The following is a 26888-nucleotide window of genomic DNA, read 5'->3' as shown; positions in this document are numbered from 1 at the left end:
CAAGAATGAGAGGGTTATTTTGAAGACCACCAAATGCTTTGGAAATTAGGGAATTTCTTGCATCATAATAGCTGGACTCAGACCTGCACTGGCATTCCAGGAAGTATCTGTGTAAGGTGGGTCGCCCTTGGGGTTTGGTTTCTGGGAGGTGTGCCAACTTTTTACAGCAGGGTCTTGGGTGGGGCTTAGGTTTCTTGGCTTTGGGATTAATGTGTCTGCTGTGTGTACTGGGATTTAGTTTTAATGCTTTCCTGTTTGGTGGCGTCCTGAGCTCAAAGGACCATCAAAGAGCTGTGTGATTTAATGGCTTCTTCTTTAGCAGCTATGTGGCTATGTTGACCATGAAAGGATTTCCGAACCAACCTACGGAGGCTCAGAGAAACAAAATTACTTGCCCCTGGCCACACGGCTGGTTGAATACCAGGTCTCCTGATTCCAGGGTTCAAGGCCTTTTCCACCCTACGACATAAACTGTCCCTTATGTAGCCTAACATACTTTCTATAGCTCTACTAATATTTATGGCTGAAATGGGGTGGGAAAATTGTGAGTTTTAGTTTCTGGCTGGTAGAGGAGATAATGGAGGACAAGGCTACAATGTCCACTATTATCCTCGGCTTTCTGCTGCCAAACTAACCTTTCTCACTTTTCCCCTTTGCTGCTGCCACTCCCTGTGCCTCAGAAGAGGAAGACTGGATAGAGGAAGAGGACGGTAGTACAATATTTCATTTTGCTACACTTCCTACAGCTTTCCACAGTGATATTTCCCAGTCTTTTTGGTGGGGAGATAACCATGTTATCTGCAATGGGGAGGAGGACAGGGGTTGATCAGAATGTTCATGTCTTTCTGTCTCTGTCCTTTTTCTGTCAGCTCTGCCATGGCCTCTGATAATGGCCCTAGAATTCTGCCTTCTTCAAGACTGTCTACTCTTTTTTTCATTTGTCCCACATTCTTTCTCTTGGGAAGCTGGATAGTTGGGGTCCTCCCAACCTCTTCACTCCCTGGCTTCTTTGCCTCCCTACCTTCTCCATCAGTCTACAAGGTCTAAGAGGTCACCACCTGCTGGAGGCAGACATGCTACTAGAGAAGAAGCTTGCCCTCTTGCTGCTATGGGAGAAAGTCAGAGAGGCCTGTTTCCATAGTCAGGGGCTAGGAGCTCCTAAAAATACTAGGTCATGGCCTCAGAATGATACATTGCAAAGAATACTGGATTGGAAGTCAAGAGACTTGGCTTCTAGTCCCAGCTCTACCACTAACTAACTGCCTGACCATAGACATCTCACTTTACTTCCCTTGGTCTTAGTTACCTCACCTGTAAAATAAGTCTTTGGACTAAATGCACTTAAGGTCCTTTATAGTTCTAATATTGTGTCTAAGTCTCCTGACCAGTCTTTTTCGGTCACCAAGACTTTCCTTTCGGGGCGGCCAGGTAGCACAGCAAGTAAGAGCACCGGCTCCAGTGTTGAGAAGACCTGGAGATCGAATCCCGGGCTCAGACACTTAGCACCCACCCAGAAACACCTGGCCATGTAACCTTGAGCAAGTTACTTAACCCCAATTGCTTAGGGGCGGCCAAGTGGCTCAGCGAGTAAGAGCACCAGCTCCAGTGTCGGGATGACCTGGATCAAATCCGGGCTCAGATACTCAGCACCACACCCAGAAATAACTGGCTGTGTAACCTTGAGCAAGTTACTTAACCCTGATTGCTTTAAAAAAAAAAAGACTTTCCTTTCTACCCAATGAAGACACCACCACTTTACCAGTCAGTAACTAACCGTCTCTGCTCCATATGAACAAGTCTCTCTAGACTTAGGAGATTTACTTCCAAAGATGGAATCAATTTCATACAGGAATGGAATTCCTGGGTGGAACAACCCCTCTTTCCTCCTTGCATTCCTCTACCCCAAGAATGGACCATTTCAGAAGGTATCAGGTCAATAGATAGAACTTCCATAACAAAAATTCAGAGGACTTTTTCATTCAATATCACAAACATTTGTTAATTATCTACTATGTTCAAGGCCTGCACTAGTCCTTAGGGATAGTAAGGCAAAAAAGAAATAATCTTGCCCTTAAGGAACTTGCATTCTACTGGTAACATCCTTTATGCTGCCATTGAGGAAGGGAGTGGGGCAGGAAAGGTCAAATTAGCTGCTGCTCCCTTACCTTTTGGAAATATGGCAGACTGACCCAGTTGAATCCAGCTCATTGGAGATGTCGGGGTCATCTCTCTCTTCTCTCTCCTACTCAGAGCAATGTAAGTCTGGATGCATCATTCTTTTGTGGTGTTGACCAGATCACCTTTCTGTTCCAGTTTTTGTATACTTTTAGAAAAATCTTGGTGGATATCAAGCCGTACCCCCCATCCCCTAACTCGAAAAGATAAGATTTCATCTTCTATCTTCCATATACTAGAATCATGGAATCTTAGAGTCAGAAGGAGCATTCATAAAATGCAAGCTCCTTGAGGACAGGAAATGTTTCATTTTGTCATTGTACCCTCAGTGTCTAATACATTGCCTTGCAGAGAGTTGAAGCTTAATAAGTGTTTGTTGAATTGAATTGAGCCTAGCCTAAATCATACTTGAACAGAAATCTTGTCTCAAAATCTCTAACAAATAGTCCTCTGGTCTCTACTTAAAGACCTACAGTAATAGAAAATTCACTCTCTATTGAGACAATCCATTACACTTTGCTATAGGCCCAATTGTCAGGAAATTTTTCCTTACTTGGAACCAACATTTGCCTCTCTACAACTTCTACTCATTGCCTCTTCTCTAGGACCACAAAGATCAAGTCAAATTCCTTTTCTACCTGATAGTTCTTCAAATGTTTGAAGACAGCAATAATTTATTTTTTAAAATAAGCCTATTCTTTTCCTCTCCTTCCTTTCTTTTCCCTCCCCTTCTCTTACCTTGTTCTTTCCTTTCCTTTCCCTTTTCTTCCCTTCTTTTCATTCACTTTCTTTTCACTTCCCTCCCATTCCCTTTATTCTCCCCCTCCCCTCACCGCCCCCGCTCCAATCCTCCCTGTCCCTCCCCCCTACTCCCCCCCCCTCCCCTTCCCTCCTCTCTTCTCCTCTCTTTTCCTCTCCCTTCTCTTCCCTTCCCTTGCCTTCCTTTTCTTTTCTCTCCCTTTCTCAAGTTACACACCTGCTATTCCTTTGGTAAATCTTTATATAGCATTCTCCTCACCATCTTGGCTACCTTCTTTGGATTATCTTCCATGCTACAGCTCATTAGTACCTTACCCCCCAAATTTATGCTGATTGTAACTGAACATAAGGCACGAAATGAAAATTCACTTCCCAGTATTCCTTCTCAAATACCTGGCTATTTCCTGGGCTTGAGTCTTAGGTGAAGATATGAATCGTTTCTTTTATTTAGGCCAGGTTCTCCAGTTTCAGTCTGTGTCCTGATTGTAACTACAATCTGTGCCTCTCAGTCTATTTCCAAGGTTCTCTCTCTGTCTTTAGTCCTAATTGTCTGCTCTCGAATCTGTGTTATCAAAGAAAGTAGAAATCTCAGTTGTTCACTGCCCTTTTCCCATCATCCAGAGCAAGAGCCGGCTGCTGCTGCTGAGGAGGAGGCTGAGCCAGAGGTTGAGGAGAGCAAGGTAGAAGGTAGGACAATGGGATAGGGGTGGATAGAATTGATGTTCAAGATGAGGGAAGTGAAGATAGATCTAGATACCTAGATATCATCTAGATACCTAGATGAACCTAAAAGGTGTTGTGGCTTTTTAATAGCCTGGCTAGTTTTGAAGGTTCCCTCCTTAATTTTGTTTCAAAGAGAATTCCACCATGGAATAATGACCTTTAGGATCAAAGTGAATGGAGCTGCTCCTTCTGTCTCTCATTCAGAACCTACCACAGCTTGAGATAGTCCAGTGAACAGGCTGGTATTCTCTCTGTGGCTGACAAAAAGAGAAGTAGCAAGGGAAGGGCTAGATTCATGTGGAACCCTCAGAGCTCAGGACTGTATTCTTTTCCTGAATTTTCTTTTGTTCTTTAGAAACAGAAGAAGAAGGAGCTAAAGAAGTGGAAGGTAAACTGGGGGTGATCTAGATCTGGGCAGAGGGGAGCTGGGATGGGGGGCATTAGGCACAGGGAGGAGGAGGTTTCTAACAGCTGGGGAAGGAAGGTGAGGGAGAGCTTTGCTCATATTTCTCCTTCTGGGGGAGATGCTCTAGACTCAAATGGGATGAGTGAAGTGAGGAGGACAGATGTGCTAGGGCAGGTGGATAGAACCAAACTTTCCCTGTCAGGCATATGGTTTGGATGTTGAAATCTCAATGTTTGCACCTTCCAAATCCCTGACAATTTACCCAGGTTACACATAGATAAATTGAATCTGGGACAGATAAAAAGACCCCACTAGTACTCCAAATACCTTATTATACATCTCACATTTGTTGTTGTTCAGTCATTTTCAGTCATGTCTGACTCTTTGTGACCTCACTGGGGGCTTTCTTGGCAAAGATACTAGACTGGTTTGCCATTTCCTTCTCTAGTTCATTTTACAGATGAGGAAACTGAGGCAAACTGGGTTAAGTGGTTTGCCCAAGGTCACACAGCTACTAAATGTCGGAGGACAGATTTGAACTCAGGTCTTCCTGATTCCAGAACTGAACTCTAGCCACTGAATTGTCTAGCTGGCCCAGATCTCACATAACAGCAATTAAGCCAATGAAATCCTGAACGGTAGCCAGTGTTTTGCTATTAGGCTGAGGATAGGAGAAGGATGGGAGAATGGAGATGCATGCAGAGGAAGAGATGTCTCCCCAGTATATACTTATTTCTTGCTTTTCTAAGATACTGTTGAGTACAGATAGTCCCAAATAGCTGACAACCTAAAATAGCAGATAATTAAAAAGACACTTCTATGCAGCTTTGATATACAAGATGATTTGGATGGTGGGGGTGGGGCTGAGGAGGTGTGGGGAGACCAAATCTTTTTCTGGATTCACATTCCTTTAAGCTAAATCACTCAAATTACTTTGTAATCTTTAGAAGGGAAGAAATAGCTGACTTCCACTGTATGTAATCTACAGGCAGATGAATGCAACTTGGCTTCAACGCCCATTTTAGTGGTCCCTCGGGTATATACAATGAATGGGTTAGCAGAAAAAGCAGGTGTTGAGGATAGTTTGGAAGAAAGAGAGGCCAGAGGCTTACTGTGGGCTTGAAACACCACCAGCAGCTGCCCTAGCTTTGGGTGACTCACCCTTGTGGGCCTGCACAGAGTGCAGGGGGAGTAATCTGAGAGGGTTGAGGGATGTGGGAGGGGAAGAATTCTGGGGTAGTAGCTTTGGAAGACTGTTTATCAAAGATCTCTCTCAATCAGAGGTGGGGGTAGGGAGTCATGTGGTGGGGGCAATGCTATAACTGCCTGGGAGTTTGGGAATCTTAGTATTAAATGCATATAACATGATACAGGAGAAAAGACACTAGACTGGGGATTAGAAGACTCCTGGTTCAAATCTTGGTTTTGTTACTAACTAGTTTTGGGACCTTGAGCAAGCTATTTTACTTCTCTGGGCCTCAGTTTCCCCATTTGGAATATGAGGGAGTTGACCTGAATCAGGAGTTCTTTAAAAAAATTTAATAGTATTTTATTTTTCCAACTACACATAAAGACAATGTTCGACATTTTTTTTTTTTTTTTTAGCAATTGGGGTTAAGTCACTTGCTCAAGGTTACACGGCCAGGTGTTTCTGGGTGGGTGCTAAGTGTCTGAGCCCGGGATTCGATCTCCAGGTCATCCTGACACTGGAGCCGGTGCTCTTACTTGCTGTGCTACCTGGCTGCCCCCAACATTCTTTTCTTAAAAGATTTTGAGTTCCAGATTTTTTCCTCCCTCCCCTCCCCTTCCTCAAGAGAGCAAGCAATCTGATATAGGTTATACATGCGCAATCATGTAAAATGTATTTCTACATTAGTCATATTGTGAAAGAAGAGATAGAACAAAAGGAAAAAGCCATGAACAAAAGTGAAAATAGTCTGCTTTGACCTGCATTCAGACTCCATAAGTTCTGTCTCTGTATATGGATGGCATTTTCCATCATGAGTCTTTTGGAATTTTCTTGGTAGGGTCTTAATGAAGGGTCTACAGACCACCTCCCTCCCTCAACAAATCCATGAATAGATTTCAGGGGTTCTATGAACTTGAATAGGAAAAAAAACTTTATTTTTACCAACTCTAACTAAAATTGAGCATTTCCTTCTTTATTTAAAAGCTTTATTCTGAGAAGGGCATCTAGGCTTCCCTTGACTGCCCAAGGGATCAGTTGATGATTCAAAAAATAAGAAGCTCATGGACTAGACAACATCCGGGGTTTTTTTTTAGCTCGCATGATCCTCTGAACCCCAATCCCAACCCACCTACAGTGTTTCGTAAGGGAACTCAGGCCCACTTTCCCCTGTTAAGGATGGGAAGGTAACAGAGGGGATGGAGACAGGAGACTACTTTTCCAATGCTTTTCCTCCTCTCGGAATGTTCTAATTGACTAGAGGATAAAAAGATAAAAGGAACTGAAATCCTTAGTGATTAGGGAATAGCTGTGGAACTCTCCTTTCTTAAAACTACAGCAAGGGTTATACTTATACTCTGGGTGTAAGCGCCTGAACTGTATCAAGGGTTTGAGGTGCTTAAAATAGCTAGCATTTATACAGTGCTTTTCAGGTTTGCAAAACCCTTTGCAAATATGATATAATTTTATCCTCACAATTACCATGTGAGGTAGGTGCTTTTATCCTCATTTTATAGCTGAGGAAACTGAGGCTGAGAACTATTAAGTAACTTCCCCAGGGTAAAATTTGAATTCAGGTCTTAGTGACTCTAGTGCAGGTAGATGGCACAGTGGATATGGCATTGGTCCTGGAGTCAGGAAGACTGATCATAGTGTAATCAAATCCAGCTTCATACACTCACTAGCTGTGTGACCCTGGGTAAGTAACTTAACTCTGTTTGCCTCAGTTCCCTCATCTGTAAAATAAGCTGGAGAAGGAAATAGTAAATCACTCTGGTATCTTTGCAAAGAAAACCCCAAATGAGGTCATATAGAGTCAGACATGACTGAAAAGTGACTGAACACACACACACACACACATACACACATTTCCTGACTCAGACTCTATACCTTGTTGCCTTATAGCCTGTGTGATCTGGGTATAGGAGAAGCTGTATCTGTGTTCTAATGCATTTTGATTTTACTCCTAGTATATTTTCCTATTCTATTTTGACCTTTATTCCTTTGATTCTACAATTGTAAGTAAAGACCATAAAAAATAAACAATATTGGTGTGACTGACTCCGTGATCCAGGGTTCACGTGATTAGAATCTAGTGCCTATACAGCTCAAAGGTAGGAGGGCAGAGTTCTCCCAGTGGGTGGTAGCTGAACCAAGTCAAGAGAGTAATTGGATAAGTCCACAGGGACCACATCCAGAGACTAAGAGGGTGAGCACTGCCACCCATAAAAGGAGGGGACCTAGGAGAGGAGATTGAGCTTTCATACTGTCTGGGAGCCCCTGGAGAATTTGGCATCTTCCTTAAATGCCATCTGCTGGTGAGAGTGTATAACTGTTGAGGTGAATAGGAGCCTGGCAACTATCACTGAAAAAAGGCTAATGTGACTGGCTGGCGGTGCCCCTTGTTTGCTAAAAACCACAGAATTCTAGAGATGAAAGGAAACAGATAAACTGGTCCTACCCCTTCATTTTCTGCAGAAGTCAGCTGAGGCCAGAGAGATAATGTCGCTTGCCCAGATTATCACAGCTGATAACTTTGAACTTGACTCAAGGAGTTTAAGCAATCTTCAAAAGATCATACAGGTTGTAGGGTCAGGTGCAGGCCAGGACTAGAACCCAGGCCTCCTCACTCATACGTGTTTTTCCTCTCTCTTCTCTAGATGGCCCAGTGGAAGAATCTAAACCCAAGCCCAAGTGAGTATGAAACATTTTTGAATGGGTGATACAAGATGGGAGATTTAAGGTCTTGCCCCAAAGATCAGAGTGGAGAAAATGTAGACTGGTGCAAGGTGGACAAGAAAGTAGGAGGGGGGAAAGGATAGACAGTCCTTTCCTGTCCTAAGGAAGAGTTAGATCAGGGGCCTCCCCTGTTACTGAGACTGGAACAAGGAAGAGGGGGTACCTAATTAGAACTTGAAGAAGATTTTCTTTTTTAAAATAGATTTTTATTTTGTTTTTATATAAGCCTAACTAGTCTCCTGAGTTCTTCCCTCTCCCCGCTCCTAGAGAATCATTTCATATATCAGAGAAATTTTTAAAAGAAAAAAATTATGGGGCAGCTAGGTGGCGCAGTGAATAGAGCACTGGCCCTGGAGTCAGGAGGACCTGAATTCAAATTGGGCCTCAGACACTTGACACATTTACTAGCTATGTGACCTTGGGAGAGTCACTTAACCCCAATTGCCCTGCTTTCCCCCCTGAAAATTTTTTTTTTAGCAAACCAGATCAATACATTGAAGAAATTTGTCAATATATATAATATTCCATACCTATATCCACCTGCCACTCAGCCTTCCCCACAAAGACCTCTCTGCAAAGGAGTGGGAGGATATGTCTCCTCATATCTCTTCTTTGAGGCCAACCCCTTGTTTTATAATTTTGCAACATTCATTTCTGTTTTGTGGTGGTTGTTCTTTCCATTTACATCATTGTAGTCATTGGGTATATTGTTTTGATTTTGACTGTTTACTTCACTCTACATCAGTACATGTAAGTCTTTTCATGTTTCTCTGTATTTATCATTTCTTACAGTACCATAATACTCTATTACATTCATGTACCAAAAATTTTCAAGCCATTCCTCAATCAATGAGCATTTACTCTGTTCCCAGTTCTTTGTTACCACAAAAGTATGAATGTTTTGGAGTAGATGAAGCCCTTCTTTTTTTTTTTTTTGTCAATGAGCACCTTCAGATGTATGTGTGCCTAGCAATAGAATCCCTGGCCCAAAGGTTTGAACATTCCAATCAGCATTTTTCCAGGCTATGTCCACCTGGGTCACAGAGACATCTGAGAGGCACACCTGGAGAGGCAGCAGGAGGAGGAGAAATTTGGCCACTCCATAGTGGATGATACACAGTGCTAGCCTTCATTCAGTGAGACCTTAAGAAGGTGCCCGATCAGAGATTCTTTAGGACTTGGCTCTTACCCATTGTCAGACGGTCCCAGAGATGGAATGGAGAGAAGTGGAATGAAAGGGGAAAATCATGCAGCAAAGCCAGAGTCTCAATGCCTCCTCAAGTTTCTTTCCATTTCAAGGAGACCTTCTGAAAATGAATAGAGATTAGCCCTAATCACAATCCTCATTCCTTATAGGGACATAGGATTGCAGCATTTCAAGCTGGAAGGATTCTTGGAGATTACATTCTAGTCTAACCCTTGCATTTCACAGATAAAGAAACAGAGACTCAGATAGGCAAAAGAATGAACTCTAATCTCTGGCTTGAAGTCCAACGCTCTTTCTACCATACTGTCCTGCCTTCCTTACAGCCTTGTAACACCTTTTTTCTTCCGCAAACCTGCAATGCAGCATCTTTGAGTCCAGTTTGCTTTCTCTACCTGTAAAATAAATGGGTCAGACTAGATGGCCTCCATTTGTGGTAGTAATGGAGTATGGGAAGAACATTTATTTTTCAGTTGTTTGTTGTATCTGACTCTTCATGACCCTATTTGAAGTTTTCTTGGCAGAGATACTGGAATGGTTTGCCATTTTCTTCTCCAGCTTATTTTACACATGAGGAAACTGAGGTAAAGAGGCTTAAGTGACTTGTCTAAGGTAACAAAACTTGTAACTGTCTGAAGCTGGATTTGAACTCAGGTCTTCCTGACTCCAAGCTTGATACTCTATCTTCTGTGCTACAAGAACATAGGGAAACCTTAAAGTCCAAACTAAAATCCCACCTCCTCCAAGAAGCCTTCCTCATCCCCTCTTTTTTTTAATATATTTTAATTTTTTTCCTCATCTCCTCTTTATTCTGTTCTCCCCTCTGTTAATCATTGCCTATTTATCTTGGTATATATGTGCTTGCTTGGTATATATGTATTCTTTTGTTGTCTCCCCCCTGCCCCTCCAGATTGTAATTTCCTTGAGGGTTGGAGCTGTCTTTGCCTCTTTTTGTATCCTCAGTCTCTGCCACAGTGCCTGAAATATAGTAGGCACTTAATAAATGTTTATTGATTGATTGAAACCTGAAGAGAACCCTAATCTCTTCCCCATACTTTGCTTCCCACACCTCCCCCCCCTTTTTTGTTTGCCTTTTGGAGGGCAATTGAGGTTAAGTAACTTGCCCAAGGTTACATGGCTAGTTTTTTTGTGTGGGTGTTAAGTGTCTGAGGCTGAAACTGCACTCAGGACCTCCTGACTCTGGGGCCGGGGCTCACATCTTCCCTTCCATTCCTTTCAACAGAGCTTATCACAAAGAACTTATCTAAAAAAATGAGGAGATTGGACTAGGGGGATGTGAGGTCAGTCAGTCAACAGGCTTTTATTAAGCACTTACTATGTGCCAGGCACTGTGCTAAATGCTGGGGATACACACAAAAAAGTAAAAGATAGTTCCTGCCTTCAATGAGTTCACAATGTAAAGGGGTCCTTTTAGGCTCTAACAAGTGCTCTATGAGTTTATAAGAACCTTGGACAGGGTTGTGTTCCCCGATCTCATTTCCCGTCCTCTAAACAAGCAGGAAAATGTCTTGAAGGCTTCGGTTGGAGAAGCTACATCCCAGACAACTGTCCTGAGGTTAGTTGAGAGTTGACTATAGGGAAGGCTTGGAGTTTGGAGAAAGGAAATAGGTCATCTATGCTGCCGGGTTCACTCTAGTCTCCTATAAAACAGCTCTGTGCCTTACTTCCTGGGACTTTAGACAAATTGACTGATCTGGCCTCAGTTTCCTCATCTATAAAATGGGAGGATTGGACTAGATGGTCCCCTCCAGTTACAAATCTTATGATCCAGATAAGGGGGATCTTCACTAACTTTACCTCCCTCTCCCTTATAGGCCATTCATGCCCAACTTGATACCACCAAAGATCCCTGATGGGGAGAGAGTGGATTTTGATGTAAGTATGAAATCTGCAGAGAGCAGACCGGAAAGTCAAGAGAACTCTTCTCCATGGGGAAGGAAGGAGCTCCATATGGGTTGGAGTCAATCGTAGTGAGATGATTTTCTACCCTCCAGAACAGTTAGGCCCATACCCAGACCACTGAATAGTGACAGGGGTCCTGGCCAACATCTGCTCAGGACTGTTCTGGAATAAGTCAGGTTCCCCCATTGGCCACCATCATACCTGACTGTCCACTTGGGAGATGTCTCCCTCCTCACCACTGTTCTGTCCTTACTCCAGACTTGGAAATCCTAATTTAGGACTATAGGCCTTGTTAGGTGTTTGGTGAAGTTCACAGATTGCTGAAATTGGAATCAGGAAAACCTGAGTTCAAATCCTATCAGATACAAGTTGTATGACCCTGAACAATTAATTTTTACCCTTATTGATCCCATCTTCCCGAGCTACAAAATGAGGGGTTGGATTTGATGACGTCGAAGTTCCTTTCCAACTGTAAACCTCTGATGCTATGAGCATATCCTCCTCTCTGGCAGGACATCCACCGGAAGCGCATGGAGAAGGACCTGAATGAACTGCAGACGCTGATCGAGGCTCACTTTGAGAATCGGAAGAAGGAAGAGGAGGAGCTCATCTCACTGAAGGATAGGATTGTAAGTAGAAAATCTCCTGGGAGTGCTGCAAGGCTGCACTTGGGGGCTGGAGGCTTGTTCTGCTGGGTAATGTGGTCAATTTGGGGCGCTTCTGAGTCTCATCTTATCTAACAGCCTATAATCCAGCATTAGTAATAACAGGTCATGTTTGCAGAGCAATTGACAGTTTATAAAACACTTTCCCCAGAATAACCCTGTGAAGTAGGTGGTCTAAGTGTCGCTATTGCCATTTGATGGCTGAAGAAGCTGATTCAGAGTGACTAGGGGACTTATATGTAGTGTTCACAACTAATAATGAGAGAACATTTATATAGTGCTTCAAGAATTTGCAAAGTACCATACATATGGAATATATAATATATTATTTCCTTTGATCTTCATAACAATCCTGTGAGGGTAGGCACTATTATTATGTCCATTGTACATATGAGGATACTGAGGCAGATAAAGGTTTAGATGCTGGTAAGATCTCCATTTTCCTGAGGAGGAAATTTAAGTGACCTGCAGACAGAAAAAGCACATGACTTACATAGAGGCATATGGCTAACAAACATCGGAGAGGGGATTTGAACCCAGGTTTTCCTGGCTCCAAGTCTACCACTCTATCCACTATGCCACCCAGTTTCTGCTTAATGATGGATCTGAATGGCCATCTTTCTAAGCCTGGTGTACTTTGCACTCAAATCCGATGATACACTACATGTCAAACCAAGCACTTTGCAAACCTTAAAGTGCTATCTAATTATTAGCTATTACTATTATTTTTCCTTGCTTTCTAGGCATCCCACCCTTACTGTCCCCCGCAACTGCTCTGCCCATCTCAGTCCCATTCTCCCAACGAGTCAATTCTGGAACCTCTGCGATGCCTCCCCAGACTGATAGAAAGAGCAGCCGTTACCTAGAACTGATATATAAAGGATGGTTTCCTTGTTTTTGTTTTTACATACCTGTGATTTCACTGATGCAGGGAATTCCTGGTGAGGAAATTCCCTCTACTAGTACAGACCACCAACTGCTCTGTACTTTTTACTCTTAGAAATATGGGAGTTGAGCCCATGACTTCTAGTTCCAAATCCAGTGTGCTTTTAACATGAATAAGAGGTCGCAGGTTGTCTAGCTTGGGTGGAGTGGAGTGTATGTGGAAGAGAGTAGTATGAGTAAAGCTGGGAAAATGGTACCAGCTGCGGAAAGACTTCAATTCTAGGCTAAGGATTTTATAGGCAATAGTGCACACGAAAAGCTTTTGAGCCAAGGAGTGACACAATAACATCATAAAGATTATCAGGCAATTAGGTCAAGGATCGATTTGAAAGGTGAAAGTGAAAGTGAGATCAGACAAGAGCTCTGTGTTGGACTTGTTCCTCTTGCATTTTCCCAATACTTGTTTGCTGTCTGATGACCCTTGAGGAAAGGGGCTCTTACTTCTCTCTCCCCCTCTTCCACACCGGTCATAACTCTTTTCCTTGCAGGAGAATCGGAGGGCTGAGCGAGCAGAACAGCAGCGCATCCGGAGTGAACGAGAGAAGGAGCGTCAGAACCGGCTGGCAGTGAGTGACCAATAGTCCCCTCATTCGTGGTATTCCTACCACCCCTCACCACCCCCCATTCTATTGTTGCCCGACCCACAGCAACAACAAGAGGCATATCCCTAATAATACATTGTTTCTGACCAGGATGCACTCCCTAATATACAAACCCCAATGTCCAAGCTCTCTCCAGACTCTAGATAGAAGGAAAATCTCCTGATTCATTAAGGTTTAGGGAAAGGAATAAAGCCTCATAGATCATAGATCTGAAAAAAGGCCTTAGTAATCATGACTTACTCCAGGTCACACAATTGCTTAGTAGCAGAGCTGCACCTAGAACCCGGGCCTCCTCACTCTACTTCAAGCAATATTTCTACTACATCCCACTAGACATGTCAGTCAACCAGTATTTATTAAATATTTATTATGTGTCAAGCACTGTGCTAGGAATATAAAGAAATGCAAAAGATAGCCACTGTCCTTGCAAAGCTCACATTCTAATGAGGGAGTCAGCATGTACTAACTAGGTACATGTAATACACACACACACACACACATGCACGCATGTGCGTGTATGGATGTTTAGGTGAAATGATTTAGGTGGAGATTATGTTTGACAGATAAGGGACAAACATAGTAGGGTAACATGGCCCTTTCTGCTGTGCTGTATTAGAAAGATTACTGGGATTGGAGTCAGAAGAAAGAGGTTTGAGTCATTACTTGACAAATGACATTGGGCAAGTGGTTTAACTCGAATAAATGTGAACATTTGTAATGGTGTTCAAAAATAAATGTTCAGGAACTCCCACAGACCAGCCATGTACCTCCCACCCCTTGACAAATGTTTTCCCCAAGGACAACAGCTGGTTTCTGCTCCCTGGATTTTCTACTAATTCCTTATATCCCACTCCATTCCTTTTTACCCTACAATAATACAGGAAGAAAAAGCCCGACGAGAGGAGGAAGAAAATAGGAGGAAGGCTGAAGATGATGCTCGGAAAAAGAAAGCTCTCTCCAACATGATGCACTTTGGTGGTTACATTCAGAAGGTAAAAAGAGCATGTCATGGAGAAAGGGATCCGTCCAGTCCCTGAGTAGGGCACTAGCAATAAGTGAGGATACAGCGGCATCCATGAGGAAAGAAGTTTCCATTAGACTAGACAGGATTTAGGTTGGATCCTCAGGAAGAATCTCCCATAGACCTCACCCTTTCAAGATTTCTAGGTTTAAGACATCTCCTAAGCATAGATATCCCTCTCTCAGCCCCATAGTGTGTCCAGTCTTCTGAATTCTCTAAGAAGCTGTCTCTGGCATCTCCTGGGATACTTCTTCCTGTCCAGTAGTAGCAAGCCAAACCTTCCCCATTGCCCTAAGGATCCTCCACCCCTGACATTGGTAGATTGGATACTAAGAGGTACCTAAAAGCACTGAATAGGACCACAGCAACAGCTCTACCTCCCTTAAATTGTCACCCAACATACCCTCACTTTTTAATAGGATCCAGTAACATATGCTATAAGGCTATGTTTAGGTGCCCTAGGGATTGGGGCAGGTTTTCATCCCAAGGCCCTTATGGATTGGAAACTGTCCCAATATTCCAACCATGTCTTTAGGGGGTGGGAAAGGTGGCTATCTATTTTCCACAATGCAGAAGAAATTGTCTCAAATTTCCAAAATCTGAAAACTTCAGGGTTAACCCTATCCTGCTCTCCATTGCCCCAGATAAAATTATACTTGTTCTCTCTGGAAAAGAGAATCCCCATTCCTGTCCCACAGAGACTTATGTCACAATAGACAGACAACAGTTAACATTTGCTGCTTTTTCCTTTCCTTTTCTCCCTTTCTTGTGTTTCTCTTTTTCTGTTTCTCTCCCCCACCCCACTCCCTACATCTCCCTTGGGTCTCTGTCTTCATGTCTGTCTGTCTTTCTCTCTCTTGGTATTTCTCTCATGGTTTCCTGGTCTAGCAAGCTCAGGTAGGTATCAACATTTGAAGTCCCTTCATAAATCTGGGAAGGTTCCCTGGAAGAGAAAATGACTCTGCTGAAGGACCACAAAAGGATAATGGCAGACAGGGTTAGGGATACAATCAAGGTGCTTTAGGTTGTTATAGCATTAAATGACCCCTGAGGACCCTTCCTCTGGAGGTAATGGCTTTCCCATCACTAGAGTTATTTAAACAGGGCCTGGCTGACCACTTGCCAGGGTACCGTAGAGAAGACCCTCATTTAGGTACAGGTTAGACTAGAAGCCTCCGAAGCCAATTTAAATTCTGATATAATGTGATTTAAGGGTCCCAATGCCAATGGGTTATTAAAAGAATAAGTTCTAGAGTTGGGGGGACAGGAGTAGAGAGAAATCTAAGAAAAAGAGGAAAACGATTGTAAAATCATCACAGATTAAGAGCTGGAAGGGTGCTCAGAGGCCTCATTTTACAGAGATGGAAGTAGAGGACCAGAGGAGTTAAGTTATTTGCCTATATCTATACCGATAGCAGAGATGGAATTTGAACTCAGGTCCTCTGACTCCAGATCCATCACTTTTTCCACTATACCATATACCCTCTCTTTTCCTTAGGAGAGCTTCTTCAAGGACTCCAGGTGTCAGCTAGGGCCTGGGGCCCAAGAAGGGAATTTGAGGGAACCTTTGCAATCCTTAGACCTGGGATACATATTAATGGAGGGGCAGGGGGAGACAGTTTCTCCCTTCCCTAAGATCCTCCTTGGTCTCCCTTCTCCCTCACTCTAGACAGAGCGAAAGACTGGGAAAAGGCAGACAGAAAGGGAGAAGAAAAAGAAGATCTTGGCAGAGAGGAGGAAGGTGTTGGCTATTGACCACCTGAATGAAGATCAGCTGAGGTGAGATGTCGGGCTGACTTGAAGGGGAGGAGTCCAAGGCTGAGCAGATTTATCCGGGGAGTTACCATTCCCAATAAGCACCACTAGGGGGCAGCAGCATCCCATGCATGGCTCTTGTTGAGCCTGAAAAATGGACAGTGTTTTATGTGGAGTGCCCAATTAGAAGGTTCATTTGAGGGTCCCTTGAGCCCTTGAAGTGAAGATGCTGATCCCTGCTGACAATGAAGATGAGTTTGGTGAAGGAGATGGAGTAACCCCATGAGCTGAAAAATTCCATTGGCTCCTACCTCTCCAAGGAACCATTGTTCATCACCACCAACTTATGTCAGGTGCCTCTTCCTGGGAGCCTTCCCCTATTTCTCTGCCTCATTCCTAGAGATCTGTAAGGGACATTTTAGAGTTAGCCTAAACCCGGGATCAGTGGAAGCCATGAGATTGGTTGGACCTTACATCCAAAGGGTTGGCTCAGCCTTTTATGATCTTCTAGGAAGCCTTGGCTCATTGATCCCCTTGGTGGGCTATGGGCCCTTAATATGGACTGGAGAAATTCCCAGTGTCTCTAGGGACATCAGGAGTGGTTGAGGTACCTGAGATCAAGATTGCTGTTGGGCTTAGGGTTGTGGTGAGAATCTTCTGGATGACCTGGAACTTTGATAATGAGTCCGCAGGAGTGGGCTCAGTGACTCCATTGCTCTGATCTGCCTCCCTCCTACCTCTCCTGCCTTCTACTTTCCCCCATCACAGGGAGAAGGCTAAGGATCTATGGCAAACAATCTACAATCTGGAGGCAGAGAAGTTTGACCTACAGGAGAGATTCAAGCAACAGAAATATGAAGTAAGAAAATCTCATTCCTCCCTGTTCTTGTTATCATCTCTTCTGCTGTCCTGACGATCCCTGGAGTTCCCAATGTACCTCACTTCCTCTAGTTGCTCTGCAACACCTCTCTGCCTGGTGACTCCTAATTACCCCCAATCTAGCCCTCCTATATCTTCTTCAAAATCCTTTTTTGAAGTCTTTCCAAGGTCCTTCAGTCTCCTGCTAACCCTTTACTATCACTAATAAGAATGATATATTAAAAAGAATTCTGACCTGGAAGTCAGGGAAATTTATGTTTGAGTTCTAATTCTATTAGTAGCTGTATTGACCTCTTTGAATCTCAGTTTTATTATTTGTAAAATGGAGGGAATTTTCCTAGTCCTTTCTAACTCCCAGGGTTTTTCTAAGGATCGGGTGAGGTCAGGGAATGTAAAGGATTTGCAAACTCTGAAGTACAATACAAATATAAGGTATTAGTGTCATTCTTTTCTTGCCAAATCCTTGATTAAATACTTAATTATTCCCTTGGCTGAAGTTGGGTGATGCCCAGGGAGAATTCAGTAAATGGGGGCACTGCCCTCTTCAACTGGCGCTCACTTGCACTGACAGGCACACGTACACAGACATGTGATTTCAGAACTTCCACCCAGCAGAAGAGATACATTAAGAGAGTTGCAGAATGGCCAGAAAGTGGGATGCCCCAAATAGGGGGCTAAAGATAAGATATTGGGAATCATTGCCAATCAATAACCACCCAAGGACTTGGAGTTTTTTTCTGGCTATGGCCTTGGGAATATATCTCTGATCCCCATAAGCAGTGGGAGCAACATAGACTCAGTTTCTCTACTTCTTGGCTTTGGTTTCCTCCTTTCTAAAATGGGGAAATTGGACTAGGTGACTTCTCGGGTCACTTTCTAGCTCTAACTCCATGTCAATGTCTTTTCCCTTGAATGGTGGGTGGTCAGTGATTTGAATGAACCAAGCTGTTTGCACTGCTCCTATCAATCAACAAATTAACAAGGATCTGCTACATACCAGACAGGTACTAGATAGCTAGAGCACAAAAACAGAAACAGGACAATCTCTTCTCATAAGGAGTTTACATTTTCACCAGAGGAGATATAAGTATAAACACATACAAAATAAATTCAATATTTTTTTTTTCAGGGAAAGCCTCAAGTAGTTTGAGCTAAACTATGAAGGAAACTAGGGATTCCCAGAAGCCCAAGTGCTTAGTGCTTCTGATCTCAAGAAATTTCCCAGACACCTGAATCAGTCTGAATTCTCAGGGTCAGACAAACCTAAAACCCATTTCTCTTACCACCACCACCCCAACTCCTACCCTTTCAGAACTTTCTGTTCACATACTTAGAAGCTTGCCCATCAAGGAAACTTATGTGGATACAATGGTGTGCTGAAGTCAGCTCCAACTGATGACCTGATTATTAAATTTTCGGCATGAGCATTTACACTTTGGAAATTGACAAATGCTACAAATCTAGGCTGATTTATTGGTTTGTTGATGGTCCAGATAAGAAGGTGATGGAGAAAATGTTAATAATGCAAGTTATACATAAAAGTGTGTTCTACATATAAATTTTTTAAATGGATAGCCGGTTGTCAAATATTTACCAGTATCATTAGAACCCTTTTTTTGGTGCCTGATGTTATCCTGTAATCTTGGAATGTGAAAATGAAAAAACCAGACACACTTCTGTGGACGTCAGGGTGGCCCCAGAATCTCACTTTTCCATACCTGGTTGAAGTCTTTAGAGTATAACTCAGTACGTAGTGAAGGCCCACTGTATGCAGAGTACTGTGTAATGTTTATTGAGGGAGAAGGAGAAACAAAGTTCATTTAAGCTATGGCCCCTGCCCTCAAGAAGCTTAAAGTCTAGTAGGAAACTTAGATGCCAACTCAGATAGCCATAGTTCACAATATCACATGATGAGTGTATTACACGGTTACAAAACCAAGGGCTATGTAGGTCTGAGGGAAAGGGAGGGGGTGGCATTTAAATGGAGATTTGAAAGAGGGGTAAAAGTTCAATGGGTAAAAGTGAGGAAGGAGGTTTGACTCTGGCCTCTGTAGTTGTGTTACTCTGGGCAAGATATCTAAGTAACCTCTCTAACCTCAGTTGTACAAGTGGGGGTAATAATGTATGTTGTACTTCCCTCCCTCCCTGGAGTTTTTGTGAATATGAAATCAGGGAATGTGTGTAAATACCTCCCCTTTCCCCCTTGAATCAAGGATATCTTCACTATGGGGACATGGGCATCCCCTCCAACAAGGTAGACTGTGGCTGAAACTCTATGGATCTCATTCAAGCCCTCCCTTAAGTTTGCCAAAATGAACCAGCTTAAAGTTCATCAGAAACTTTAAAGCACTCATATACCTGTGAGCTATTGCTGTCATTGGATTCAGTTCAGCCAGTATTTAGTAATTTGCTGTACCAGTAATGGCAGGGGGTGGTAGAAGAAAGACTAAAATAGTCCCTAACTTCAAGGAACTTCTAGTTCAATGGGGGTAGAGGGTGGGTAATTACCCTGTATGCAAAGTAAATTGTTGCCTTGGGCTATATGACCCTGGACAAGTCACTTCACTCTTCACATCCTCAGGAAACTCTCTAAGACTGACTGTGAATTCCTCCATAGAAGAAGGGAGTTCCCACTTCAAAGAAATCATAGATGCTTCCTGGGCTTCAGAACAGACTAAAGAGAAATTTTGAGGCAGGATAGCAAAGACCATACCTGGGATCCAGAGAATTACTTAGGCTGGTGAAGTACAATGTGTTTGGGGAAGTAATGTGAGATTAGGTTCAAAAAGCAAGGAAGCACCAGATTGCAGATGGCCTTGAATGCCAGGCAGAGGAAACAACTTAATTCTAAGGCAATAGAAGACAAGGAAGACATGGGGCACTTGGGCTCACCTTCTTCCCTATTCTCTCTTCCATTGGACCAAGCTCTGTCCTATTCCTGGCCTTTCCTGGTCCTGTGGCTCTGCCCTTTGGACCCAGGCTCTGCTCACCCAATCCTATTTTTCTTGCAGATTAATGTTCTCCGAAACAGGATCAATGATAACCAGAAGGTGTAAGTGTCCACTGCTCTCCCTCCCAACCCTCCATAATCTGCTCTCTATGATTCCTTTGTCTCTTCCTCTTGCTCCATGTTCTTCTCTTTTTGCTTCCCCTCTACAAAGCTCTTTCTGGTTCTTCCCCCTTTCCCTCTTTCACCCTCAAAGCAGCCTCTTTAACCCTTAATTCCCCTTCCTTAGCACCAGTCATCTTCCTCTGTCTGCTCCCCAGTACCACATCTGATGAAACTTACTCCAGCTCATTCTAAGTCTCAGTATTGCTTTCTTCCTTGCAGTTCCAAGACCCGAGGAAAGGCCAAAGTCACTGGTCGATGGAAATAGAAGAGGGCAGGGTACCTCCTTGGCATGGAGATTATGAGGGCCCTCAGAGCCCCAGGCTTCTTCACTGATGAATCTGCTAGATGTTTCTCTACTCCTCTGTGGTGTCACAGCCCTGCTTTGTCCTTGGTTCCTTTGGGCCACTCTGGAGACCGGAGAGAGCTTTGAACTTGGATACACAAAGATATAGCCTAAGTGGCTGGCTATTCCCCCCCTTCCCTAGATACACACACACTTAGTGCCTCTAATAAAAGTCAACACAGACTAAACAGCATCCTTTGTCACATCTACTGTTTCACAAGAAGAGAAATAGAGTAAAAAACCCATTCCCTACAATTATGACACAAATGTCAAGTCCATGAAGAATCTCAAATTCAATTCAATTTAGTAAATGTTTGAAAGCTACTGTTGCAAGGTAGCATGACATCGTGGATAGGAAGCTGACTTTAGAGTGAGGAAAAGCTGAGTTCAAGTCCTGTTTCTGACTCATATGAACTCTGGGACCCTGGACAGGTCATAATATCTTACTGCCCCCAAGCAGCTTCTAAGACTATAGATCGAAGAGTGATTACTGATCTGCATTGGTGGACAGGATTTCCTTACCAGGAATTTCCCTGTTCTGATGAAATCACAGGTGTGGATTGAAAAAAAAAATGCAAGACTCAGCACTATGCCAGGTCCAGGGGTGACAAAGATGAAGAATGACAGTCTGTACCCTCAAGGAACTTGCAATCTTATAGAGGGTCATAAATAAGATATGTATACAATGCAGGGTAGAATGTGAAAAGACCTAAGTAAGAAGAATTTAGACAGAGAGCTCTGAACAAATTTTGGAGGCAAAGATCACCTTCAGTTGGGAGGATCAAGAAGGACAAGGCATGTGAGTTGAGTCTGGAAGGCAGAGGAGGATTTCAACAGGCAGAGATGTGGAGGTCGTGCATGGGGATGATTTGCAGAGGCCATTATGATAGTCCAGGCAAGAGGTAATGAAATAGGGCCTGGTGGCAACTGTAGTGGAAAGACTGGAATCACCAGATGTTGTGGAGATAGCGTCCATGGGACTAGCAGTTGATTGGATATCAGGTCCAAGGGGTAGGGAAGAGAGAAAGGTTTCACCAAGATCTCAAACCTGCATAACTGGGAGGATGGTGATGCCATTGACAGAAATAGGGAGGATACTGGGGAGAAGGGAGAGGCTTAGGGAAGAATCAATCAAAAAGCATTTATTAAGCACTTTTTAAAGCATTGTATACCTGGCAGTGCTCTGGTGTCTGGTGACACAAAGACAAAAACAAAACATTCTCTGCTCTCAAGGAGTTTGTATTCCATAAGGGAGACAATATGAACACATGTAAGTAGACACTAAATATACATGAAATGAATACAAGGTAATATTGGGACATGAATTTTGTTTTGGACCTGACCTACCCAGCTTGAGGTCCTAAAGGGACATTCAAGGGGAAATGTTAGCAGGTAGCATACAGGGGTGGCACATGGGAAAAAGGTATTGTCTAGAAAAACACATTTTCAGCCTCTAGAGACCCTTTATCTCCCCTTCATTGCTCCTTTCCTCTCTCCCTTCTTTCTTTCCTCCCCTCCTTCTCTCTCTCTCCCTTCTCTCCCTCCCTCCCTTCCTTCCTTCCTTTCTCTATCTTTCCTTCCTTCATTTCCTCCTCCTTTGCTTCTTTCCTTCCTTTCTTCCCTTCTTCCCTTCCTCTTCTTCCCTCTTTCCCTCCCTACTTCCTTCTCTCCTTCCCTTCCTCTCTCCCTTCTTTCTTCTGTCCTTCCCTCCCTTCTTCCTTTTCTTCCTTTTCTCCCTCCCTTCCTCCTTTCCTTCCACCCTTTCTCCCTCCCTCTATCCCTTCCTCTTTTCCTTCCCTCCCTCCCCTTTTTCCTCCCTCCCTTTGCTCCTCCCTCCCTCCTTCCTTCTCTACCACCCTTTATCCCATACATGGCATATACACAGCCAACACAGGGCTTCAGGCACAAATGAAGTCTGTTTCCTCCAGCCTGAAAGGTGATCTAATCTGATATTCTTCCCACCCAGGGCAGAAAAACTAAGGAGTAACAAATCCAGCTGCAGGGGATGATGAGTTTAGTCTCCTGTGAGTCACTAGGGGAAGCAAACACTATGGCAGGGGGTTGTCAATTGGGGACTGTGGATTTTCTCAGCTGTGAGTCATGAGAGGGGAACAATGGAGGGCCTCCCTAGTATCAGTCTTTGTTTTCATTCCTGTCCAAGGGCTACTCACTAAGTCAGGAATCTCTGGGTAAACTGGGAGGGGAGGGGAAGGAGAGTTAAGTTTACCAAACAACCTTCCAACTCCTATCTGCAGAAAGTTCTCTGGCCTTTCTCATTTGCCCTCCATCCCCTACTCCTATAGCTCAGCCAGGAGCCCTGGAATCTTTGGGCTGAGGAGAATAAAAAGTATTGCTGGGTAGGTGCCTATAGATAAGGTTCTTAGGGTAAATGAGGTTGATGGAGGGAGAAGTCAGGTAAGGAGGGAAAGAGGAGGAGGCAGAAGGGTGATTGTGCAGGGAGCTTAGGAGGAGACAGCAGATTTGGTTAGGGGAGAAAAGCTATCCACCATTTTCCTTTGCTATCAAACCTTGGTGTTAGAGCAAAAGGGGGTATGAGAAATTATCTTATCCAACCCTCTCACTTCACAGATAAGGGAACTGAGGCCCAAAGTACGGGGATGACTTTTCCAAAGGCAAGCAGCTAGTTAATAAAATCAAGGTTAAACTCTAGACCTCCTGATTCCACTGCATTTTGCTGTGAACAACAATGTGGTGGTGGTAGTCAGGGTGAGGGTGAGGGGACTGGTGCTTTCCTATTTTCTTCTCAAAAGATATATATTCAACAAGATCCTGAGAGTGATTGAAGAGGGGAGGGTAGCTGATGGTTCTCCAAGCCTGTGTTGGCACTCTCTCTTCCCATCAGGTGGTGCTACCTGACCCAGTGTAGGGCATGAGCTTCATGCTCTTCCCAGCCCCCACCTTGGGCAGATTTTCCAGAGCCCAGCCCCAAGCAGCTCCGGGCATTGTCTCTGCATTCACCTGTCAGCTCTCCCGTGCACCACCCTGGCCCTTCCCCAGCCCTGCCCTAGCCTGGGTGGGACAGCTGAGTCAGCTCAAAGTGCCTTCTTCCCAGGGTGGGCAGTTTCCTTCCTTTCTCTCTTTATCCCATCCTCAGCTCTGGTTGGAGACCCTGAGTAGCTGTCTCTTCCCTTCATGCTATGTAAACCAGGGAAAGAGTTAGGAAGCCTAGTAGACAGGGTAGAAAAGCCAAGAGTAAGACACTTCTCTGATAAACTGAAATAGTCAAGTTAAATGAAGTCCCCTTCCCAGGTAGCAAAACCTCTGATCCTATCTCCTCTTACTTCTCTCACCTCCTTCCCCAGCCAATGGACATTTGCCCTCTTCTTTCAGGTATCCAGGGAGATTTTGCAACATCCTTCACTTTCTTTTTCTGGAGTTCCAAAGCCCTCCACGTGCCCTTCGCCTCTGTAAATAGGGTCCTATTTATTGTATTGTCTTCTGATTTCATCACCTCTCTGGTGCTTAGCCTCCAGTTCACTGGTCAAGGTAACATAAGAATATTTTGAGCTCTCTAGTCATGATGCCCAAGAAAACCCCATTTTGCTTTGTCTTGAGCGTTCATGGGTGGAATTCCTGGCCCTGGCTCCGTGGACCATGGAGCTGATAGGAACATAAAGGGTTAAGTTGGGTGTTTCCCATTAGCTTACTCAGGCACCTGCCTGTGCAGGAACATCTGTAGATAACTGAGACTGGGGAGGCAGGTCCCATCCCATCCCACTTACTAACACAACTTCCAGCAGCAGCAGAGAGAGAGAGCCAGTGTGAAATTTTGTTTGTGGGGGGAGGGAGAGCCTGTGGGGGACAGGGAAATTGGGAGGAAGGGAGTGGACCTGGGACAGAGGAAGCAGCTGGGTCTTCCATAGATAGGCTGGGAGCCCTCACTGCCTCTTCTTCCCCCAAGATCCAGTGAAACTGCAAACAAAACCAGTTCAGGTCTGAAGGGAACATCCAGGTGGGCTGACTAGATGCCTAGGTTAGCAAGCTGTAATCTCATGGCCCCCTGCACGATATCTCTGGGGAAAGAAAGGAAGATAAGCAGGTGTGCTCATACTTCTCTGTAAAGATAAGCACACAAAGAAATTCCCAGACACATGCACACATATCCCCAAATTGAGACACCCAGAGGTATATCTCATAATGTTCACATTAATGCAGCACCTGGTGCATTTCTCAGCACAACCAAGTGAAATACATGATAATATTAATGACTGGAATTTTCATGATGTTCTGAGGTTTTCAGAGCATCTTCCTCATAGCCTGACAAGGTAGTGAAAGCTATTGTTATTATTTCCATTTTCTGGAGAGGGAAACAGGTTCACAGAAGTTCCATGACTTGTCCATAGTCACACAGCTATTAAGTGGAGAGCTGAGACTTAGAGTAATATTGGAGGCCATCTAGACCAAACCCCTAATTTTTAGAAATGGAAAAACTGAGGCTCAGAAAGTTTGGGTGACTTCCCCTAGGTCACAAAGGTAGCAGAGGTAGAATTTGAACCCACGTCTTCTCCACCATAACAAGATCATCATCATCATCACCATCATCATCACCACCACCACATTTATACATCTCTTCCTATGTGGCAGGCACTTTCTTCCGTTCAAACAAGATTGTAGTTAAAGTTATTTTCTTGGCAGACCTGTGATCTTATTACCATAGTGACCTGCTGTTGTGGAGACTCCTGACACAGTTACAGAATCCTTAGCAATTCCGAGTTTTAAAGAATTTCCCAGGGGCGGCCAGGTGGCTCAGCAAGTAAGAGCAGCGGCTCCAGTGTTGGGATGACCTGGGGTTCAAATCTGGGCTCAGATATTTAGCACCACAGCCAGAAATAACTGGCTGTGTAACCTTGAGCAAGTTACTTAATCCCGATTGCTTAAAAAAAAAAAGAATTTCTCAGTGGCACTGAGAGAGGTTAGGTGACATGTCCAGGGTCATGCACCTAGGATATGGCAGGGCAGGACTTGTTCCCAAATCTTCCTATCTCTAGGACTAGTCATCTGTCCCTAAGATTGAGTTGTCTCTCATTAGATGTCTATAGAATGAGTTTAAAGTTAACAAACAGCTTTACATACATTATCTCATCTGATCCTTACAACAGCCCTGCAATGTAGATACCCCAGGCATTGTCATCCCCATTTTATAGATGAGAAGACTGAAGCTCATATAAGTTAAGTGACACCTCAAGATCACATAGCTAAGAAGTATTTGAGGTGCAAAAAAACTACTTCTTTCCTGACTTAAAGCCCAACACTTTTCCCACTATATGAGACTATCTTATTCTAGCCATGTTTTGCAGATGTGAAGACTGACCTTCAGAGAAGCTAAGTGGCTTGATTCATGGTCACAAAACCAATAAGTATTAGAAGAAAGGCTCTAACCCAGGTCTTTCCTGATTTCAAGTCAAGTGTTCTCTTTACTATCACAAGCTGTCTCATCATTCCCAGTTTATTGGTGAGGAAATTGAGGATTAGAAAGAAGTAACTTACCCACAGTCACATAGCTAGTAAGTGGATCTCAGGTCTTTCTTTCTGTTCCAAATTCAGTAGACTCAGCTAGGTACATCTGCTGTTACAAAGGTTCAGCACATGCTCAATGAGGTGTATCTAGAAAACATATGAGGATACAAATTATCTTGTATATACATGTATTCCCCCTCCCCTATATGTATATATGCAGAAGAAGAGGGTTGTAGTAGATAAAACTCTGGTCTTAGAGTCAAGAAGACCTGAGTTCAAATTCTGTCATAGACACTTATTAGACCCTAGGCAAATGACTCAACCTCTCTAAGCTAATTTTCTTATTTGTAAAATGATGGGATTGGGTTAGATGACCTCTAAAATCTCTTTCAATCCAAAATCTATGATTCTACTACATCTATGTCCTTATTCCCCCAACTTTCCCTATTCTTTCCCAGCTCTGCCTTTTTGTCTGTCCCATGGCCCAAGTAGGCAGTGTCTTGGATGGTCTCTAGCCTGCTCCCACATCTGCCTACTCTGTATGTTGGGGTATTCCAGGTAGTGGGGGACTTTGGCTGCCAGGCTCTTCTGGCTACTATATGGGAGATAGTGACTCCCTCCCTAATCTGGCCATTGACATAATGTGGTTAGAGAATGTATAGAAGAGAAAGACCTAACCCAAAGTCTGGAATGGGTGGAAAAAAGCCCTAAATCAGATATGAGAATCTTTGTGCATAATCTCTGCCCTTTAGCAGGCTGAGTCCAAAAACCTACAAAGGGTTAGTGTTTGGGGTTGTTTATTACAGCAATTTTTCTAAGAGCTTCTCTTCCCCATTCTTACATTGGATCTGCCTAGGGCAAAAGTACCCAGAGATTACAGGCCTCACTCTTTCCCTCTTCATGCAGCTTTGTTTTGGGAAAAAGATATAAAAAGGCCTTCAGGCACTCAGAGGAGGCCCTCCCTGGGAGAACT

At 43.7% G+C, this 26888-nt stretch overlaps 1 protein-coding gene and 1 long non-coding RNA gene across 4 annotated transcripts; one reads left to right on the top strand and one right to left on the bottom strand.

Annotated features, from left to right (window-relative positions):
- The first annotated feature begins 680 nt into the window (after positions 1-680).
- TNNT2 (troponin T2, cardiac type) lies at positions 681-20630 on the top strand. 2 transcript variants are annotated; one of them, XM_069074544.1, is made up of 11 exons: positions 681-710; positions 3556-3621; positions 7910-7943; positions 11028-11088; positions 11628-11744; positions 13214-13291; positions 14209-14319; positions 16018-16127; positions 16872-16962; positions 19994-20034; positions 20314-20630. In XM_069074544.1, exons 4-11 carry the CDS (start codon positions 11035-11037, stop codon positions 20357-20359), a joined length of 648 nt encoding a protein of 215 aa, XP_068930645.1. In that variant the 5' UTR covers positions 681-710; positions 3556-3621; positions 7910-7943; positions 11028-11034; the 3' UTR covers positions 20360-20630. The 2 variants fall into 2 exon arrangements, with proteins under 2 accessions (XP_068930645.1, XP_068930644.1); XM_069074543.1 differs by lacking the exon at positions 681-710 and adding an exon at positions 4013-4045.
- LOC138151070 (uncharacterized) lies at positions 12092-26888 on the bottom strand. 2 transcript variants are annotated; one of them, XR_011165735.1, is made up of 3 exons: positions 26757-26888; positions 25946-26062; positions 12092-12245 (listed from the first exon to the last, which is right to left on the bottom strand). It is a non-coding gene; the product is annotated as an uncharacterized lncRNA (long non-coding RNA). The 2 variants fall into 2 exon arrangements; XR_011165736.1 differs by lacking the exon at positions 26757-26888 and adding an exon at positions 26594-26711.

This window comes from Petaurus breviceps, unplaced genomic scaffold (assembly GCF_028583685.1).
Source record: "Petaurus breviceps papuanus isolate PSGF00001 unplaced genomic scaffold, PetGlider_PUasm1.0 90895, whole genome shotgun sequence".
Lineage (NCBI taxonomy): Eukaryota > Metazoa > Chordata > Mammalia > Diprotodontia > Petauridae > Petaurus > Petaurus breviceps.
The sequence above is the reverse complement of the archived record's forward strand: the minus strand, read 5'-3'. Positions and strand labels throughout refer to the sequence as shown.

What these genes read in the sequence shown, in the direction of transcription:
- TNNT2 (XM_069074544.1), top strand. Translation starts at nt 11,035, where the DNA reads ATGCCCAACTTGATACCACCAAAGATCCCTGATGGGGAGAGAGTGGAT. An exon ending in AGCGTCAGAACCGGCTGGCA is followed by an intron (nt 13,292 to 14,208) that starts GTGAGTGACCAA and finishes ACAATAATACAG; the next exon opens with GAAGAAAAAGCCCGACGAGA. An exon ending in TTGGTGGTTACATTCAGAAG is followed by an intron (nt 14,320 to 16,017) that starts GTAAAAAGAGCA and finishes CCCTCACTCTAG; the next exon opens with ACAGAGCGAAAGACTGGGAA.